At 38.0% G+C, this 23,196-nt stretch overlaps 1 protein-coding gene across 1 annotated transcript in view; it reads right to left on the reverse strand.

The window, feature by feature from the left end:
* Positions 1-23,196, reverse strand: part of ADCY2 (adenylate cyclase 2) — a 197,480-nt gene that overhangs the window by 162,133 nt on the left and 12,151 nt on the right. The window contains exon 2 of the mRNA XM_079301150.1: positions 15,521-15,718. Within this exon, the coding sequence (XP_079157276.1) occupies positions 15,521-15,718 (198 nt within the window). The remainder of the gene's footprint in view (positions 1-15,520; positions 15,719-23,196) is intronic.

Genomic DNA, 23,196 nt, shown 5'->3' on the forward strand with positions numbered 1-23,196 from the left:
GAATTACCTTCTGTGGGTTGCTACACGTCAGTGCCCACAATCTGAGCATTTCACCAACTCTCCACTAGCAGTGAGAACTGATCAGTGCTCGTGAGAGACGCAGAAAAAACAGTCCTAGAAACGTGTACTTTTCTCCCACTGCAATATCTTTAGATGGAACAGCTGCTGCTATTTTAAGATTTCCTCTGCTAGGAAGTACAAACACCAGGATCCCCATCTCTGGTCTCTACCAGAGACCAGAGTCTCTACCTTGCCCAAAGAGCCCCCAGGTCACCGTGCAGAGCAGCTGGCAGCCCTCAGCACCCCTCAGGAGCCAGCACTGAGTAAACCAAACATTCCACAGTCACTCAGGGCTGGTGCAGCCTGGACAAAGGGGTAAAGCAGAGAACAGGTCTGTCTGCAGTGACTGCAGCCAAACTCCACTTCCACACATCCTCATTCAACAAAGGTACCCCATTTCTTAGACCAGATAATTAGAATATTGCTGGTCTTCCTTTTCTTATTGCAGTGATGACACAGAAGTTCATTATCACAGAGTTGTTTTGGTTGGAAAAGACTCAGAGATCATCAAGCCAAACCATTACTAAAGTCCACCACTAAACCATGTTCCTGAGTGGTCCCAGAGTGCCACATCTATATGTCTTTCAAATGCCTCCAGGGATGGTGATTCCATCACATCCCTCAAAAGCCTGTTCCAGTGCTTGACAATCCTATTGCTTAGAGATGTTTCCTAATATCCACTCTAACTCCCCCTGATGAAACTCGAGGCCACTTCCTCTCTTGTCCCATCACTTGTTACTCGGAAGAGACTGACCCCCACCTTGTTTCAACCTCCTTTGACTTAAAACTCGCTGTGTTCCTCTCATCCACTTTGTCTCACACACCTATGGACCACAGCTGTCCTCCAGCCAACCATCTGCATAGGTGTGCATCACACAAGTCACTGTGTCACCCAGTGTGTCAACTGCCATGTCCTGCTGCTGGCAGAACTATGCTGTAGGTGAGCAATCACAACTGTGATAACCGGATCCAAATGCAAACGCTCAAATTTCCTTCTTGTCTCTTCTCCTAGATTATTTAATTACTTCAGACAGCACCAGGAGCAGCTGCAAAGGCCTGTCCAGCTGGAGGAGCTGCCCGTGGACTGGCAGCCAAACAGAGGCACTATCAGTTGTATCACCATTGCCAGTTTGTCAGCACTGCCCAAACACTTCCAGCACCACAGGGATCCTTCCTCAGCCTGTTTCACACTCTTCCAGGAGATGAACACCTGGCAGGAACTCTCTCCACAGCATTATCTTGATCCATTTTGAAGTGCTGCTTGAAGGTTTGATATTTCCATCAAACTGCAATGAAGCAGGATGTTGCCAAAACACCACTGTGACAAGCAATCAATTCTGCTGTGCAAAGGCTCCCTGCAAAATCTGAGATGCAAACATTTCTGATGGACCCTAGTCCACAAACACGATCCATCGAGGAATTTTCAGTATTTCCATTAAAATTATAGCTGTTGTTACAAGTACCCGAATTTGTTAAAACTTCACTTTTGACTATCAATATAGACAAAACAATACTTTTTAGACATAAAACTCCTTATTTTATACAAACACATAAAAGATGCCAGATAATGTAAATCCCTATTCCATATTACATGGAAAAGGGCACTATTCCAGAGAAGAAAGAATACTTTCTTCATCTTCTTAGTCTGCAAATGGTAAATTGATTCTCACATCAAAACATCTCAAGCGGGAAGCTGAAATACTAAGCACAGAATTCAAGAGTTCTTGGCTTCTGAAACCAAGGGGGTTTTGTGCCCTCTTACTGTTTTTAAAGGGCAAAACCAAAAATATGAATAAATATAACATTTTTTCAAAAAGCTTCAATACAGCATGTAATTTTCCAACATATATTATCTCTTGGATATCCAGTGTAATCAAAGGTGAACAAATATTACCGTTTATAGATTTAATAACCAGTCATTTTTTTTATTCATGCAAAAGCAATCTGTTGAAGGCTTCATCAGAAATCTGAATGAAGATGGTAACAGACGGTATCTGTATCTCATTTGAAATGTAAATGAGTCATTCCTGTCTTTTGGGGAACTAGGATAGAAGAGACTCCTCTTCAGTCTTGTGATTAAAATAGCTTTCCACTCGTCCCACACAATATCCCCTTTAATGATCCCTGCTTTGCATTACTTTCATGATGACCTATTAAATAAATGGGTATGTAATGCAGCCTCCCAAATTCAACCAAAGTCAAATATCTGAAAAAAATAATAAGCACATGGAATACAAAACCAGATGCTGCATTACATAAAAAATTACATACTAAGATTCAAAAAATCAAAAAAAGGACAAAGCAAGAGTGTGAGATACTGCACAGAAGGGCTTTGAAATCTTGCCAGTCTTGAATGTTTGGAAGAGGGACCTGACGCTCCAGGGAAAATTCCTTATTTGACTTCAGGACTTGACAAATATTGGAATAGTTCCAGCTGGTACCTCGGCTGCTCTCCCTTCCCTTAGAGCAAGCTGGAAAGCCATTACCCCAAGTGTGAAGAGACAGTGTAACCTCTGCCTATATTCATCCAAATACCTTCTGACAATCATGACAGAATGCTTGCCCAAGCACAATGGATCAATGACTGCAAAATACTCTCAACTGAGCTCTTCTGTGGTAATTTGTCAATATTAAAACTACTAAACGTCAGAGTGGACAATGGCAATACATTGTCTGGGAATTTCTAGCTATTGTATTCTAATTACAACCTTACAACATTGTTTCCTCAGTGCAAGGGGTTTAAACTGCAATGAAGACCTCAAGAACAATCCTACAGGAGGCTCATTTGTAGCTTTTAAGCCCATTTTTTGGACTGGGGATAGAACAAAGACTTTTTCTAGGAGACTGGATAGGCAGATTGGATCAGAGATGCTGGTCTAGAAGAGATTCCATCCTGGATACATTGGTGGAGAGAATTACAGCTCCACATCACACTTGGCCCATTTTGGGGGATCCTGCACACTGTGAGGCACATTGAAACTGTCAGATGATTCAGCTGCATCTAAATTACCTCAAGTATCAGAGACCTGTACTAACTATGATATTATAAGCTGGTTCATTCAGTGTCAACAACAGTCCACTCTCAGTGATTCCCAAACCTCTGGAACCAGACAGAACTTCCCACCACCATATCACTAGGCAAGAGGTCAGGAAGAAGCTCTTGCAAATCAGTGGTGATTATGTCTTAACATTGCATAATTGGAGTACAGGAGCTGGGGTGTGTTGGAGGAGTGAGAGATTTGTGCTTTCAAGGAAAGGAGGTGGGAGCTCAGGAGCACAGACATTTTTGGATAACAAGGACCTGGGCTTCTGTGGGATTGCTCAGGCACCAGTGTTACTGTGGCTTCTCAACCCACAGCTGCCACGTGCAGCCTCCTCCCTAACTCAGGCCTAAATATTAAAGTTTTGTAGAAGTAATTCAATCTTAAAAATTCTCCAATACCTCCAGTCAAAAAAACCCAAAAAAACAATGACATAAGCAAAATATCACTAAGCTGGGCACTGAGAAATGGGATTTGAAAGTAGCAATTTATTTAATTGTAAGAAGAAACCTAACTAGAGAAATATTTTAATTGCATAGACATAGCTGTGAGTATTTTACTATGCAGTTACAGTTTAGGTGGTGGCTTCTTTTCAAGGATTTCAAGGCTAAAATTGCTCAGGATGAATGAAGGGTTAGAGCACTGCAGTTTTAAACAATAAATGTTGGAGTTCATTTTGCTACTCTGTAGTTCAACAATGATTATTATACTTTGCCACCTAAGGCTATACTGAAAAACTAACTAAATCCAATTATGCTAGATTTGTAAACTTCTTTTCTCCCTTTCTTTTGTTTTTCTGAAATCTGAGTATTACAAACTGCAGAAAAGTAAACTGGAAGAATAGAAAAAAACTTCACTTTTATTACCCGTAAAAGAGTGAAGCCATAACATTCTCAGCTACACATTTCATAAGAAGAACATTTTTAGACAAATTCTTTTGGCCCAGAAATCTCTTTGCTTTAAAATATATTCCAAAAGTGTGACAAGTTTAATGTATTACTTCATATTGCATGACTTCAACAACAGACCATGCCTAAGAATGTAAAAGAATTACATCCTTATGCATATTCTGCATTAAAATGAATCTATTCAAAACACACCTCCTCTTGCTAGTGTTATTTTTTTCAATCACCTGGGGAGCTGTATTAATATTAGTATGTCAAGTGTTGAATTGCATTTAAATGTGTATAAGATCAATTTTCTTATGCAAAGTTCTTGATGGTGTGGTGTATTCAAGAAGCAATTTCCATAAAAGCAAGAAAGCTTACTAGAGTTGTATGATCTTGTAAGATACAGCAGCCTGAACTACATAGTCCTGTTGACCTTCAATACCTCAAAATCATTCCAGTTTTTATAGCTCCTGTTGTTTGCCATCCCGTTTCTATCCAGTGCCACTGAGTATACAAATGACAAGAGTTGAAAGTCTATTTTCTGTACAAACAGAATGCATGCTGCTCCATGCCTACTCAGCCGGGGATTTTATTTACCATCTGCTTACTAACCTACCCTGCCTAAGGACTCCACTTCCTTCAGTTTTAACACAACCTTTCCTCACCTTTCCATCCTTGCTGCTGCCCAGGAACCATCTGTTTTCCAGGGTTGTGTGACCAACTTTCACAGCTTCCAGAGAGAAGGAAAATGCCAGAGTATTGTGAAAAAATATAAGAAACCAATAGGCACCACTTACCACACCTTTGTCTGCATGCCCAGCTCTCCACACTGCACAAGCAGAGGTGCTCAGCTTTCAATACATTTCACATGGCTTGAGAAAAGTAGTACTTACTGAAATGTGATTAAAACTAAACAAGGAAAGATGAGGAGAAAAGAAATTTAGGGGTTCTAAAGTACAGATTCTCTTGCTAGCCTCTCTGGAGAAATATGTCCTGTCTGCCCATATCATCAATGAGCATGGAACTCTTGGGCTAATCTAGAGGAAATCATGGTACAGAAAGAAGTATGACTGACACATTTTAATGTGCATTTTTACTCCACTCTTCTGCATTTGAGGCTTTGTCATCAATCAAGATTTCTTTCCAGTCTTCATCTGACCAAGGAATCATGACTTTTCTCAATTTTTTTTTTTGCACACCAAGTCAATATTTTAATGCAATTTAATATACAAATTAATGTCATTCAGACATACTTCCCTTCTCTTGTCAATACCCTGGGTCATCCAGTAGACCTGGCAGTTTATCAACATCAGAATTAACAAAGACCCAAAATTGTAACTGATATTCTTAAACAAGTTTCTAACTGCTGATAAAATTCAGGTTAATGCAAAGAAAATAAAAGGCATCTATATCTAACAAACAAAGACCACAGTCTCCTCTATCTGAAAGCCATTTAAGGCACCAATTTATATTTGTTTGTACAGGTGTGTGATATGTGCACTTCATTAGGAACTGGAATATGTTATTAGGTAACATATGCAGTCATAATGGATAATCAGTGTGACATGGGAAAAAAAGACTTACTCAAATCTCTACCTCATTTAATGACAATAAAATACCTTTTTGGTTTAGTTCTTTCTGGAAAGTAGTATTCAGACGTGTGTTTAATATTTTTTATTTAGAGGTTCACCTGCTTTACATGACAGGCTTTTTAATACATTTCCTTCATAACTGTACTTTATTTAAAAAAATAAATGATTAAGCCTAACCACAGCATAATAAATAAAAATGCATATAGTAGTTACTATCACATTCACTTAAGATCAATTCAATCCAAAATTACAAAAATATAAAAATTACAGAATCTGGAAGATAAAGCTATAATACTTTGCTTGCTTATATTAAAAAAAAAAATAATAAAAAAAAAACAAAAACAAAAACAAAAAAATCTTTGCCACAAAGGTTTTTTTCTTTCCTTTTTTTGGGAGGGTGGCAGGGAGGCAAAACTACAAGTGTGGTCAAGGGGAATATAACCGAACTCAAATTGAGCCCTGAGATATCTGAACTTGCAACACTATCACTGTCATAATGACAGATAAAACTTGTTACCTATGAAAACTCATCCTTACTGAATGAGGCAAGAACCATTTTTATGAAGACTACAGCTGGTTGTAAGGCAAAAAATACAGAGTGGTAACAAATAATAGATTTAGGAAAAACTGTCTTCATTACATTAGCAAGTGGGAGAGGAAGCAACTATTGTGGGAAATATGAAAATGTGCTGCAAACAAAAAAGAAATCTAGAAAGCACTAATGTGTAAAGAGATTGTGCAGAGTAAAAAATGCAAATCACTGTGCAAAAACACATGAGGCAGAGTGACTGCAGCAACTGAGTCATCACTTCACCTGCCATTTTGGTTCTTGGGAAATGAAGATATTCACAAATATAAGTGTTACAGAAATAACAATATTTAAGAAGAGATTCAGGTTTGTCAATTTAAGTAAAGATAATGCCCTCAAAATTAACATTTAGAATTTATATACATATATAACTTAGCTAAAATGCTATGTACAAGAAGCAAATATGAAAAATGCAATCTAGAATTCAATATAATTAATACACAGTCAGGTTCTAAACTGTTCAAAGTAAATCTGCCAGAACAAAATAATCCAAGAACTTCAGATATTAAATAAAATTGACACTACTGATAAATGTGTTATTTTACAGGAAGATAATTTTAAGCTATAAAATCAATATGAAGCTTGGAGCAGTAACAGGAAAGTACTTTTTCCCAAACTGGCACAACAGCAGATGCTGCACTGCATGAAAACACAATTTATTTTTTGAAGCCTTGTGATGCATTTATGTGGAGAGACAGAGGGTGGCGTTTTTTGGGTTTTTTTTTTTTATTTATCATAAAAGATAAATACCTCTGGGATTATCTTTCATTAACACTGAAATGTTGTCTGAGAACTGACCATTATCTCAGTCCATTTTTTTTCTCCTTCCAGTATTTTTTGACCATTTATTGCTGAATTAAACCAACATAAACATCAAAGCTATCTACCAATAAACGAGCAAATGACACTACTTCTGTACAAAAAAAAAATCACATAGTAAAATAAACCAAAAAAGTCACTAAATGAATATGAACAATCTCTTGAAAGGACATATACTTTCTAGTTCTCAATCAACTTATAATTTATGATGTATAATTATTTCTATAACTTACATTCAATTATACATTTTTCCTAAAAAATCTGAGCTTCACCATACTTAAAATCATGCAATAACACCATCCTATGACCTGTGACCATTTGTATATTTAAGATATCTTTAAAAATTATTTAATGAAGAATTTACTAATTATATTTTTCTGTTAATAAATAAAACTTAAACATACATCTTTTGCAACTTGAATTGAGTGAGCCTTACTACATCAAATATATTTTTTACCTCTATCTCTTACTGTTGCAAAACTCTATAAACATAGCACCCTGCTTGTCAGCAAACTAGTGTATCCTTTTCTTTCAAATATTAGTTAATTTAAGGTAAGCAATGTTTCCTACTACCTGCATAACTGTAGATTTGAATCCTAGCAGGGGAAACAGAAAGGATTTTGCAGCCAGCATACTACATACTGCAGGAATATGGGGAAAAATCCTGTTATCTGATCTGCTTCCTGGACTAAAAGAAAAGTGATCCTCTGGTAATCCAAATACTCAGATTCATTTATTTAGCAACACAGTTGTGCCTAACCCTTCATAAGATCTACAGAAACAGGGAACATCCCTCAACAACTAAACTGAGGTCTTTTTATGCAGCTTCTAGGAAACATTTTGACCATCTCTTTTATTATTTCTTATATAGCTTATATAGTTCAACAGCTTGCCAGCTAATTTTTTTACAGCAGTGAAAACCTGCAAACTGAATCAGATTTGAGACCAAAGGCACAAAACTGACCAAAGATCAGGGTCTATGATGATAGACCCTTTCAGCACTCAATTCACACAAATAAAAACATACAGTATTACATGCAATGGCCATGTGAAGCTACAAGCTTTTCCATGGCAGGCAAGTATACAAGGTCTAACAGCTTAAACCAACAGACTAATGCAGTATCCTGCCAAAACCTTTCCTCCTGGAAGTCAGGCAAACTGTTACATTTCTGAGTAAAAGGCAATTCCAATTAATGATATTTGCATGTCTCCCTTAAATTAAACCTGTTAGCAAGAAGTACTGGATAGCTGCTTTATTGCTTCTCTGGTAGTGCCATCAAATGAGTAATTTTTAACTATATGTGTACTATGAAATGATTAAATGTGTATTTCCTAATGTCAAATCAATTATTAAGCACATAAGAAGCCATATGAAGGGCTTAAATTATTCACTTCCATTTAACATTTGGTCTCAACTGCAGCAACATTAGAAGAGTATGATATTTAAAATGAGCATTTCTTATTTTCAGTACTCTCTGAAACATTCATGTTCTTATTGATAAATGTTATTTCCCATTAGAGAGAAAAATCTTGGCATATTCAGTTTGTGCATATATATATGAGTCTTACATTTCTATTGCACCTCAATATGTACATTTACCTTTGCAAAGTTCATTCACATGACTGGCACTGCAATTATCACACTGCATGCAAACTATGCAATAATCTTGATAAAAGCTACAATCAGCTCAGCCTTTGTACTTAATTTCCCCCTCCAAGATGAAAAACACACTTCAATAAATGAAGTCAAGGAAAATAAACTAGCAGGGAAAAGAAGAACTTCATAAAGTTCTTTCAGTAAGTTCCAGGCCACATTCAGTGCCTTCTACTTTTTATTACATCAGACCTCTCTCATAAATGTTATAATGAATGCCTAAAGAGATCAGAAATAGACCAAAATTATTATCCCATATGTTTTCAATTCTGAGACTACTTCTCCAGAACACTGGAAGGATAAAAGATATTCAGATAGCAAAAAGCTTTTAGATGAACTTCAGGCACAGGTCAAAGCAAACTGTCATTTAAAACATCTTAGTAGTTTCCAGATGTTCAGTGGTCCATAGAAATAAAGAACTAAAAGGATGCTCCTGAACCACTGAAGTCCATTCTCTTTGAATGAAGACACTGACTCTCAGCTAAGGGCAGCATCCCACTGTAAAACCAATTCATTATTTTAATCTTTATTATCCTGAAGATATTAAACTCCACAAAACAAGTGTCCCAATGCCACTTGGGATACATTCTAATTTTCAGTTTAATTTTCCTTAGTGGCCAGATGGTTTTTATTTTTGTGTGAGTAGGTGTATGTGTCACTAATTCTTTGTCTTCTGTAGCTTCTCCTCAAATCTGATGACAGCAACCATGGACTATCTGTAGATGGCAGTCATACCACTCTCAGCATTCTTCTCCTCTGCAGATCTATACCCATGTCAAGCTCTTCTCACCTCCTCTCAAAAGCTCTCCTTTCTCCTGGTGATCTTTTGAATAAAGATCAAAGTTTACATAGTCATCCAGGCAAGGATTCATCTTTAGCTGGATACTCTGCCATCATAAATGAGTCTTTTCTGGACACATACCCAAATGACCCAGGGATCAACTACTGCTTCCTCTCTTCATTCTGCTTGTCCTTGCTTCTTTTTCTACTAATGAATTCAGTCTATAGCTGCAACTTCTGCTGTTAGTCCCCAAATGCAGACACCTCATATTTGGTATTATTAAATTTCATCTAGCTGCTATTACTGCAGTCCTCAAGGTCAAGCTTTTCTCCCCATAACATTGTGATCTTTTGCTGTATTAGGAATCCTTGAACTGGGTCATCAACAAATTTCATTATAGCAGTGACATTCAGTCACCCCATCACTAGTAAAAAGCACTAATGAAGGGAAACATTCTCCAGAGAGCTCTCTGAGAAATCCAGCCAGAAATCTTCCACCTGCCTGATGCCCTCTGAAGTCACACTACCTGCCATCTCCCCTCACCTACATGTGCAGTTATCTTAATAATGGTCATCTCCTTTAGCAGGGCTTCTAGCCTCCCATTTGGCACAAAAACGTATTTTTTTTTTCTTTCAAAAATACTTTTCCTATTTAAAACAGCAATCAGTTCAATTAGTTAATCTTACATGAACTGCTCTCAAAATGCACTGCCATGATAGCAAAGGTTAACAATGGCACATTGGTTATGCCAACCACTCTTTCAGGGGATCACACATTATTGTATTATATTAATGTACTGTACTACTGATTTTAATAGCTGGCTGGTGTGTCTAATAGTTCATCTTTTTCCTGTCTTCTATACAGATATAACCATACCAGACTTGATAAAACCACTTAAATGTCTTGCTATTAAGCCTGCAACTTTACATATCTATAAAATTATTAAGATAAAAATCACCTGGTCCCTTTCCAAGATTACCACTGAAAATATGGCATATACTGGTGGATTGGGGGTTCTTGTTTTTCTATCACACTTACTCCTAAAGCAGAGTATCATCTGCTTGGCAGTATCTCTCCCTTTTATACAACACTTCTGCTTTTCTTCAGGTTCCTTTTCAGGTGAGTATTTACCTACATACTCCTGAACCATGCTCTGACAACATTTGGTTCCTTGTTCAGGATACTCATGCCTGAGAGTCTGATTAATCTTGAACTTTAAAAAAGTCAACTCCTCCACACTCCAGATTCTGAACAAGTGGTATAGCATCAATTCATCCTCACTTTCCTGTGCTTCTCTGACACCTGCCTTACTTTCCTCAACTATTTAGCATTATTTTTTTTTAATACTGCTTAACCACAAAACATGTTATTGATAGTTTAGAGCAGGGATGACTTTAGATAAGGCAAGGTGTGGAAATCAGATCCAATGTAATTCACACAAAGACAAGTCTTCCCTTTCTGCAGACCCGTTGTTTCACCAAACTGCCTAATGCAGGAGCTGATTAACACAACCACAGAAAGTTCATGCAGGCCCTCACCCCTCAACACCCAACAAATATCCACAGGTGCTAAGACAGTGTCAAAGAAAAAGAGAATTATAGATACTAGGACATAAAATTTTGCCCATACTTCTTAAGCCAGGACTGCTCCAAGGCCAAATCGAGCATTCTACATCAACAGATTAAAAAAAAACAAAGAAGCACTTTAAATTCAACTCAAAAAGTAGAATTTAGGCTAAAATAATCAAATATACATTCTAAGCACATCATTCTAGATTTTTTTTTAAAACCATAAGTGTCAAATTCCGCTTGAAGTAATTTCTGTGCTGTAACTGAATATAGAGAAGGAGGAACACATCTGGTGCCTGCACTGTGCAAACATATTTATGATTAAATAGAATTGAATACCAAAATCCTGCAATGATAGAATTCATTAGACTAGTATAATGCTGCATAATTACTCTTTTTTTATATCATCCACTGCATGCTCTAAGAGCTCTTTTTACCCACTGGTATGAATGTGCTATGTCATATTTACATATACACCTGTATAAAAGGCTGAGGAAGTATTAGACATCTCAGGGGGTGACACAGAAAGGCAACTGTTGTACAATAACTACACTGTCAGCGAAACAAGAGAAAATTAATTTAAATTCATTCCCCAGCATGAAACTCTATAGATGGGTACTGGATTTACATTTCGAAAGGAAAAGTGCTTCACACTGTAGTAAGGAAGAGTTTTAACACAACAAAATCAATCCAGCACTCCTTTCTACCAACACTCCTTACTCAGCTTTCCTGCCCTGCATAACTGGCCCTCCACCAAGACCCACAGAATTTCCCACAGACCTTGCTAAGCAAGCATTACCTTTGTGTCCTTCCTCACCAAAAACATCATCACACATTACTGCTCACACCTTAGACTTGGAAGAAAGTTGCCAGCAGGCAGTGGAACTCTCTGAGCCTTGGCATGACTACCTTTTCCCTACTTCTTTCCTACCAACCCCGGCATCTCATGATTCCTGGCAGGCAGCCCAGTCTCCCTCCTGGATCATGCCAAGTGTAGCACATGAAGGTCCTAACAAAGGATCCAAGCTCCCCAAGCCACCAAGGTAAACCAGGGGCTCCAATGCCACAAAAATTTGGGCTGACACCAATAAAGGATGGCTGACACACTTCTTAAAAAAAATTGTCAAGTACCAAAGACTTTTGCCATCACTTTCAATTTTTTTCATGTTAAGCCGCCCACTGTCTTCCTTAGACACGCTCCATCTCCCTCTCAGTGTACTCATTGTTCTTCACTGTTGACACAGAGGAGTAAGGGAGTCTGGACTAACTAAAAGGGTAAGTTAGCTACTAAGGCTGATGGTGTAAACATGCTGGCTGCTCTCCTAGATGGGTTAGGGATGATGCCCAGGCAGTCCAGTGACAATACAGGACAGCCTTTGGACCAGGCTCAGCAGGCAATTACTGAGCCAGCATGGAGCTGGCAGACTGTAACAAGGGACAAAGTGACTGTCCACAGCCACATTGTCCTCCTCCCCCTTCAAACAGAGGCCACATACTCCCCTGATAAGAGCTTTTCTCCAAAGCTGTACCTGCAACCAAAGAAGAGCCAAGGAAATGCAGGGACAGAAAAAAAAAAATACTTAAAGCCATTATTATTTGCACTTATTTCACATCAGCCTACAGGTTTCTAATTAAAAAAAAAAACCAAACAAAACAATGGCCCTGACCAGCCACTTCATTTCCAGCCCTCTACTAATTGTGGGTTATTTGAGCTACGAGCCTGCAGGCTAAGGAAGAACTGCTCTGCATTAAATATATATTGAGCTCCTAACCAAAATAATCTCTCTCAAATGGTATTTTTATTGTAAACAAAACCCACAAAAGTTCACACCTCAGGTTCCTTAAGACAGCAGAGAAAAACTACATTAAGCAGTTACAAACAGCCAAAAGGCCCAAGAAAATCATTCAGTCAAAACTTAAAAGATGCAGGGTTGTCACTCAAAGGGCTGTCCACAAATGGCACAATAACATGCTCTTTCTAGTAACTGTGGTATGCAGAAAATCTACCTTCCAATAGTTACTAGTATGATTAAGAATCCCATATTCTTAACAAGCTTAAGATTTAGGGGACATGGAAGTTATGACATTTTTAAACTCTCCTGGACCAGAACAGAAGTTAGGCTGTAATTTGAAGTAAATTAAAAGTAAATTAAAGTAAATATATATAAACATGAAGTAAATTAAAATAAAGCACTTGTTTACTAAGTAACTGTGCATCAACTGACTCTTTCATTTTCATCATTTTCTAATTAGTTAATGTTGACAGAGATATATTTGAAACCTAACTAATTTAAATTTTACATCATGTGTCCTTTCTTTCATGAAAAACATGAAGGAATCAAGAAACCACTTTAATATCCCAAGCAAAATAGTTAAAGATTCACAAAATGTAAAATTTCAATAAAGAACCTGTCAATGATCACTGAGGAAGGATTTTTCCAAATTGGCTTCACACATAAGAAATAACACCAATTATTGACGTACATATTCTCGATGCAGAGCAAACAATACACCAGCATCACAGGAATACAAGGCAGTACTCTGCTGCTCACAGCTCTTTTTCAAATATTTGAAAAGATCAAACCTGCAATTAGTCTCTTGTGTGAGGTGTCAAATTCCCAGAAAGATTCCTATATTTCCACAGTTTACTCTTAACTGGTACTAGGCAAAAAGTACTCCTACAAAAAAAGTCCACAAAACTGCAGTGCTGTTCAAAGGAGAAGAATAAAAGCAGGTTTGGGGAAGTGAAGGATCCTAATAGAAGGAGCCACACAACCTTGGACTCTCAGCAGTGGCCAGGGCTGCTCTGGCACAGCCCCTCTCCAGACAAAGACATCTGCCACCAGGTCTAAGCATTCTGGAAAAGCCCTGCCTGCTCTCAGCTGGAGCCCAAAAACCGGAGCCAGCTGCTGCTGGCAGAGCAGGACAGGCAGCTCCATCCCAAACATCCTTCTCTCCAAGCAGCTCCTGCACGCAAAGCAAAGAGAAGACTGAATATCACAGGAGTTGTGTCCTGGCAACCTACAGGAAGACAATGTTATTTCCCAGAGCTCTACAGTCATTCGTCACAGGGCCAGATGCATCCCTTGCATGCTGTGGGAATGCCTACATTTTTCCTAAGAGGAAAGCAAGGCAGAGACAATTCATCACAGGCCACACGCAACTCCAGGACTGAGACATCAGTATCCCTCTTGGATCTCTCTCAGTCCATGTGCTTTTGAAAATCATTATCCTACCTTTCAAACAGCAAAACTAAATTTAGTATCATTTACAATGAATAAGTAATACGGCTAACTGAATATTTGCATCTAAGCTTGAAAGTCTGAAATATTCTAGCATAACATGATACAAATGCCAATGAAATAAAAAACTAAGACCTTGTGAATTACCTAGAAGTGACATCACAAAGACACAAGAACTCCCAGAGTGAAATCCATATCTAAAGAAAAGTATTTCATGCTCTGATTGGTTTTTATTACATGCAAGTATAACCTGATTTGGTAGTTTAAACTATTGAAAAGATATAAAACCTAAAAAATACCCAAACCAGGTAGGAGGATTCTTAGATAATTAATCCCAGAACCTTCCAAGAAAATGAAAAGATAAGAGTTGCAAAACTATTACCAACATGCACCAGTAATTTAAATAATTTACATTAAAGAGTTTAAAGGAACTACTTAAAGTACAGTATTTGCCCAAGTCTTTGCAAGATCTGAATAAAAAGTCAGAGAATTTATTTCAAGTCTGTCTCAAGGACCTAGAGGGCATTCTGGAGAGAGTAATACAATTTAAAGGTTATACTCATAGCATCAGTATGAAATCTTCAGAAGACATATTTATATATTTAAAAGTCTTTTTTCTATCCTTTGAAGCATTATAAAAATATTATATTAGCCATATTCCCATGTAGAGTGGTTCAGAAAAAAGAAAATAATGTGAAAGAACTCGATCAGCCACAGTGTTGGATATTGCACATCATTTATTGATGTTTCAAAAGTGCTGCTATTAGGTTGCAATTATATTTTGCTTTTCCTTCATTACAAAATTTTTAAAACTTCATTTCTTCTCTACTCATCCATTTTTCTAGACATGTAAGGAGACTCACAGTCCTTTTTCTCATGAGTTGCTAGAGAACACCTTGTAGACCACAAAAAGAATACACTGAGAGCTCAAACTGGAAAGATAATATAAGCAGTGTTGAACAAAACTAACAATTCTGCCATGTTAACAGATCACTAGAATCAGTTATTAACTCTAGAAAGAAGCTGGTTATTGGAATCAAGTATTCATGATTAAAGGAGCTTAAAAATAGAAAAGCAAAATCCTTCTAATATTTCCAAATGTATTTTAAGTATGCATATCTCTGATATTTATAAAACAGATAGAGGGAGTCTCAGCAGGCAACCACTTAGTCACAAAAACATTTTGTGAGATGTCCCACAGAAATGAACGTGAATGCTTTTGTATAGAATGGTTCTTGGAAAAGTACCCAATGGATGGAAAATTAGTAATAAGGACAGTCTTACCTGGTCCCAGGGACAGATGATTCCTCCAAAACACATAAAGAGATATCCCATGGCAACAAGACATACCCAGACCACCAGAGAAAATATACGAAGCAGCTTCTTAAATACAGGTTCTACGCAGACGAGGATAAATATAGCAAAAAAAATTGCTAGGGCTGTTGGAACAGTTATTAAAAATGCCACGTGGTCTTCAACTTCCTGAAAACAGAGGAAAATGAAAAGGCAGTTAAAAACAAATGTACTTATAGGTCAGACATCAATAACATACTCTAAACTTATTGTACGTGGAGATGGCAGAAAGACATGACTGGATATCCAAAGTGAGTTAAATCAAAATAGGGTTTCTTTCATGGAAAGAAGCTGCTATGTGGAGCATCACTCTTGTAACCACTACTGTAAGAATTAACCACAATAGCACAACACTTCTTTTACTACTCTGAGTTGCAGCAGGGTGTGAGAAGAGTGTTCAGGATCAGGGGGCTGAGTTGGAATGCTGGTTCCAAGCTCAGTCTGCAGTGGACCCACAACCCATGGCCAACCATCCAACAACTCCACACACAGAACAGAGAGGGGAAAATGCAGAACAACAGAAGCTTGCAAGAACATGAATCTGCAGAGCAGAAAGAAACTTCCTCTGAAGCCTGGCATGCCCCTGCAGAACCTGTTCTCTGCTCTGCAGACTGAAAAGACCCATGGCATCAGGAGAGGTGCTGGAGCTGAGCCAGGCAGCCCCATCTGCTCTGTAACAGCCAAGGCAGCCACGAGAGTGACGGGTGACAGCAGCAGGGACTCTTGTGAGAGGCACAGAGGTGTGCCTCTGACACACTCCTGAGAGCTGTGCTGCCTTCTGGGGCAGCAGGGATGTCACCAAGACACTCCCAAGGCTCACAGAGCCTACTATTTCCTGCTGTAGGGCACCAGTGACACAGCCAGGAATAGTCTGAGCAATACCAAGATGGATTCAAGTGGGTGATGGTGAGGCACTCTGGAATGCAAGTAGTTTTTTCACCAATCCTCAAAAAATTCAAGTTTCCAGTGGAACAGAACCTCAATCCATTCCACTCCTACAAGTTTGATGCCAACACCAGAAAGATGTTCTGAGTCTGAAGGGGGATTACAAGTCAGCAAGAAAAGGAACTCTAGCCACTCCAGCCAGAATGTTGGCTTTGAGGGCATGAGCAGTAAATAAGAGATGTGCACATAAGATCTTGTCACACAGATGTGGTGGGATAGAAGGATGCTGACTCTGCAGGAAGGAGGGGAGGGGGGACACAAGGAGGGGGTGTTTCCCTCTGTGTCAATGACCAGGAAGAATGTATGGAAGAATGCATCACACCTGCTGGGTGATGGATGAGGAGCTGAGGGCTTGTAGGTTGGGTTAAAGGGAGAACAGAGATAGGCAACATTACAGTGAGGGTCTGCTACAGGTAATCCAATCAGGAAGACTGAGAAGATGAAGCTCTCTATAGACAGAGAGGGACAGCCTTGTGCTCACACATCCTGGTCATCATGGGGAACCTCAGCCACCCCAACACCTGTTGAAGGGGCACAGAGCAGGGCACAAGGATCCAGGTGGTTCCTGGAATGTACTGATGATAACTCCCTTCTCCAAGTGATACAGGACAGGTTGGGTCAGGCTTTGAGCAGCCTGTTTTAGTGGAAGGTGTGCCTGCCCATGGCAGGAGGGTTGGCACTAGGTGATCTTTAAGGTGCCTTCTAACCCAAAGCCCTCTATAATTTAATATTACTTGAAGCAGATTGAGAAAACTGTAAATCACCTTAAGCAATGCAGCTGTTAAAATGCCTCACAAATCAACTACGTCCACAGCTCTACAAAAGCCTTTTTTACAGTGATAGTTGAAAGGTACTACATGTTTTGATTCTGCTTAAAGTATTTATCTGGAAGTACAGATCCTAGATTACATATATACATTTTCTCCTAGTAACTGCTTACTTTGAAATGTACAAACAATGCCCAGGGCAAGGACTAGAATATAACTTGAAGTAAGATTCAGAATATTTAAAATTATATACAGAACTTACTTGGAAGCCACTACACTAATATCTTCAAATGAGCTAATGATGGGTGCATTAAAAAAAGATAAGTATTTGATTTTCTATGGCTGTACATGCTCAAAAGTATGCCTGGTTGAAATACAACAGCAGTATATCAAAGTACAGTCACAGGATCTTTAGTCATTCCCCAGCTGTTATGAATTCCAACAGCCTCATTTGCAGCAACCAGGATTCCCAAAAGCAGGCCTCAAATGCTACTGCTGCAACAGTAACCACAGACTTCATGCAGAAAAGCCTCAGATCCATTTTTCATGGTGAAATCTTCAAGAGAATCTGAAAGCACTTATTTGATGATTTGTAAGACATCTAAGCACAATGAAACATTTCTTTTCCCCTTATTTGTAGTTGCTTCCTTAGTGCCCTGTTAAATATTGTTTATTCATGGGTTTTCAACTTAAATATGCAAGATTTTACTTAAAAGTATCTTAATACGACTTTTTTTCCTGTCTTATGTATAAAAGATTTGCTTCAATTAAATTAAAACTAAAAATGTACAAATAAATTTGTCAATTTACAAACATTTACAGAAGCCATCATCAGGGTTGCTTTTTTAAATTTTGTTTGGGTTTTTTCCCTAATCTATTAAGTTTTACAGCTTGATGTCTAAAGACATTTGCTGTAAAAATCTGGCCCCCTTTGCTGTTTCCATTTCTTCATTTTCCTTGCAGCCCTGCCTGCATGTGCACCACAGGCTGTGACTCCCAGCTGCTCCCAGCTCCAGCTCAGCAGCCACCAACCTGGCAGGTTCAAACCAAAGGGAACACCACAATACACCCTGCCCTGCCTGGCAGAAACCAGCTCATCTTTCAACTCTTCTTATTTTCAATTCTCTTTTAAATTTCTGAAGTCACACATTTAAGCAATTGTTATTGCAACACTGACAATCACGCTGTAAGCAAAGGAAGTGTCAGGAAATTTTACGTGGTGATGCTAACCCTGAAATGAAAACACTAAGTTTCCAAATACACACATCAAGGCTTTCAAGCACTTGGGTAATCACACTGAAAACAAAATTATGGCCTTAAATTTAGGCATAGGGGTGTCTGCAAGAGTACAGAGCTGCATAGAGTAAGCTGCATGCTATCTTGTATACTAAGAGTAAAAATATAAAACCTACCTACTAGTAGGAAGAACTACTGATTTATATATCTGAATGTTGTGATTCTTGATTAATCCCATCTCTGAAACTCATTTTAGTTAATTGATTTAAAAAGTGACACAACCAAGGTCAGCTCAGTTAGCTCCAAAAGCATTTAACTTCACCCAGGTGGGACTGCCAAATTCGTGTTGCAAGAGACAGGTGTCACAGGAAAACATCAACTTCCTTGCCCCATCTGTCACACAGCCCAAGTCACAAAGGAAACCAGAAACTCCTGGAGTAGGTTAAGACTTATATGTGGAAAACCACATATTTAAATGATGGAAAATTGGCATTTCAGTGATAAGGATCATGCTACAAATAGACTAGCAAGAAAATCCAGATGCACTTCAACTGCATGCTTCTCCACATCAGTAAAAAAGTAATAAAACTAGTGCACTTTCTTTGAGGATTTGGCTTCATAGCAGATCATTTAGATATCTATTTAGATGCACATGCATGCTCATGCAGCTACATGTATTTATATGTATTCTATAATTAGATCAATGTTTGTTCCAAATTAACAGCTACTCAATTTCCTTTTTTATGCATACACTTAGCTGAACTATTTTGATCACTAAATCTAAAATTTTACTTCTGCTTTCTCTCCTTCTGCAGTTGCCTACTACACAATTTTACATTTGGATTTAAATATATGCAAAGGAATAAAAAAAATAGACCACATAGTATCAGCTCCTGAGGACAGGTGATGTCCCTGAGCTGACACAGGACAACATCCTTCTGCTGTCACAAGCTGCTCATATCCCACCATACTCTGTACAAATTCTGAAGATTGAAAGTTAAAGCCAGAATAGTGTACACATCATATAATTTATAAAATATATGAGAAAATAAAATTTTATTATAATTTGTATTCTTTACAGAAAGCCTTAATGTGTACAGGGGGGGTTTCACAATCCTGCCTTTAAAATATATGCTAATGTCAGCTCAAGAAAAGCAGGCCCTGTAAGGAAGAGGTTTATTTTGGAAACTACTTTGAACAGTATTCTCCTATTACTTCAGAGGAACTAAATCTTTATAGAACTGTAACTTTAAGAGCAGGACATTTAGAACTTGCCTCTTCCTGATCAATATTTGCAATTATCAGTGTGTTTAGCAAGTTGGGTGTTGCAAAATCCTGAAGGTTAGCTGTTCTGTTATCTTAACCACTTCCCAAAGAAGTGAAGGAAGAAGAAAAAAAACAAACCCAAACACTTTGCACTTTTTTTTTCCCGCTAGTCTCGGAAATTAAAACACACCAGAGGTAATGGAATTAAAATATCAGCATGACACTTTTGAATATAATGGCTAAGCCTGCAAGAGATGGATCTTACCTGACAGCTCTGTCTCCCTGAGTGTTTTCTATCTTGCTGTCTTTTAATTACTGAAGAAATTAAAAAGTCTACTGTTAGAAATTTTTCCAACCCCCACAAATTCTTCCAAAGTGTGATAATCTTATCACCAGTAAAATCTAAAGAGTTACTTTCAATCATCTTTCTAAAACCCACAACCTTCTCTCAATCTATATTCTGTTCTTTCCCAGATAATGCCATGCCCTCAGTTTAATTTTAAACAGAAAAGCTGCTGTAGAGCACTTCATTGTTATATATAAAAAAAAAAAAAAGGATTAAATAATCCATAAAATAAACAAACAAGCAGTTTAAATGCCAGTTTTAGAATAAAATCTTTTAACACGGTCCCTCGTTCTTTTGGCACTTTATTCTTTTTATTTAATGGAATTCAGCAGTAGTCTATATACAGAAGACTCCTGCTGGGATCTGAAATATCACGTGCTTTGAATTAAGTCAAACAATTTACTACATGAAACTCCTACTAAAATCCCTTTTTGCTGAGATCAATGAAACATGCTCTAAATGTAAATATAAAACCAAGTGATTAATGTTCTTTAGACATTGATTTACTTTTTCATTTCATACATCTATTAAATTTCAGCATCTTCAAATTCATGCAGCTATTTTCAGAAATGTTGAGTGTTAGAAGAAATGTTACAGGGCTCAAGGATTACTAGTTTGCTGTCCTCTCAGTCAACATCTTCCTTTAACAAGATAGACTGAAAGAATCTGTTGAGTTCTCTACAGCAAAAGGTGCACATTTTTCCTGTAAAACTTTTTCCAGGACTTGAGACAATGATTTTCAGAAGACATAATCACCCTTCTCTTTGCAAAACAGAACAGCATTTAAATTCTCTAATATCTCAAAAAATATTTCTTTATAAAACCTGGAAAAGTCTTCTGGGTTCTTGTGACCCCTCTCCTATGGTTTCATATTTTAGTGAATTTGCTTATGGCTGACTGCACTGTGTGTGCCATCTGCTAGATAGCTGGAAAAATCTCCATTTTATTAAGAGGTGCCATGCCCTGCTTCTGGCCAAGCAGCTGTACAGTTTCATCTAGGATTCCATCCTTTAGGACAAAAACTGAAAAGTTTTTGCCACCAGTCTCAGGTCTCTTTTCCATCAATTCCATTAGCATTAGTCCATCTCCACTTCAGAAATTGTACAATGTCTTTAAGGCCAGATGCTATTTCTAACACCACATGATGTTTTCTGGATCCACAACTCAGAAAGACTCCTTTGTCTTTTGTGCCCACCATTTATCTTTCATAACATAAAACTTTGCTTGTTATTCTTGCTTAGCTGCTTGGTTAGAAGATTTCTTATGTGCTCTTTTTTTTTTTTTTATCTTCCATTGAGCTTTGTGCAGGGTATTCAAGAACATTAGCAGAAAATTAACCTACCTGTATCTTTAATCAAACTGTCCTGAAGTTTGTGTCAATGAAGCTTTTCATTTTCACTAAGGCCCTATGTAACTGCATGCCTGATTTTTTTTCTCTTTGATTCAGCATTCCCTGTCTGGCTTAGCAGATCAATGATAAAAGCATCAGACCCAAATCCAATTGTTTCATGATGTCTGTTGTCTTGAGAAATTCAGTTCTGTCTATTACTGAGTCTGATGTGCAGCCTACGCTTGCTGTTAGTGCACAGAGATCTTTGACTCCACACTAGATGCAGGTCAGTCCAGACATTTGAGCATCACATGGATCATGTGGCACTACAGCTGATGTTGTGTGCAACCACAAGAAGCAGCTCTGCATCCATGGCCACATTCTACATTTGTATTTTTGTAAATTTGTATTTGTTAGTGCATGGGAACATAATTGGAGCAGCAAAATTTCATCCAAACCCTTCAGATGACATTCTGTCCACCTGAAGCCCTTCCCCAGGCTCGAAAGCCATGAACCACATGTGCTGTAAATGTGTTTTCTCTGTTATGAGAAGTGTGCAGTTTTGCAACAGCGCAGCACTTCTGCTGCCATCCAACAAAATCTGTTCTTTGGCATTACAGGCAATGTCCTTGAGAGCACACAGGACTAACAGTGACAATAGTGACCAACCCTGCAGGTCTTGTGAACACCCCTCTGACCACACACATGCCTAATTACCAAGTCAAGCACTTTTGGCCAGCGGGTTGCTTTTTTCAAAAGAAAGTTACATATAAATATTATTTATCTTCTCAATTAGACAGTAGAAAACTCTTGTATTCAGATTTTTCCAAATTTGCCTGATAGCAGTAAGCGAACCTCACATGCTTCAGTGTTGCAGCAACAATTACCAGGAACACAAAGTCTTGACATATCAGAGGTCAAAGACTTCTCTGTTTAATGCAAAAAACATCAGACCTCACAGAGGATTTGGAAAGGCTCTTTGGATGAGCCACGGTTGCTGTGCAAACAGTAACATAAGAAATTAGAAGAAAACTTCTGGAGGTAAAATATCTGTTGCTAGTGAAGGAAACAGAGAATAATTGTAGCATTCCCAGAAATTCAAAAAAAAAAAACCAAAAAAACAACAACAACAAAAAAAAAAAACCCCAAAACTGGTAGGCAAGGAAGACTTCAGTGAGCAGCTAGGAAAATGTGTTCAAAAGGGAAATCAGAGAAACCGGGTTATTTAGGGAATAGGGATTTTGCCACTAGAAGGCCACTGAGCTTAACAAAGATGAGTTTTCCAGCACTTCCAACATAATAGGAAAATATTCAATTTGAATGTTATAGATGGATTGTTAGAGAAAAAGGGTGCATGGTTTAAGAGAAGCAGTAATGTCAAGGAGACCGGTGATTCTCAGCGAAGTGAAAGGACAGAAATTGATTAAACTCAGCTAGAAGGTTTCAGCAAAGGAAAGGCAGAACAGACTCCCTTTTTAAAATCTGGCAGAGAAATAAGACACCATATGAAAGGATACACTCTTCTCTACAAGCCTAGGAAGCTAGATGAAAAAACTAAAATGCCTGTTGTTGAAGCATTATTTCCACAATAGTCTTACTGAAAACTTGGTGTAAAAAAGACCATCAGCAGAAAAATGAAAAAGTAAAAAGACTGAAAGCCATACTGTACACCAGGGACTGAAGAAAGGCCTGTGTTAACAGTCTAAGAGAATTAACA

The sequence above is a fragment of the Erithacus rubecula genome (assembly GCF_903797595.1).
Source record: "Erithacus rubecula genome assembly, chromosome: 3".
Lineage (NCBI taxonomy): Eukaryota > Metazoa > Chordata > Aves > Passeriformes > Muscicapidae > Erithacus > Erithacus rubecula.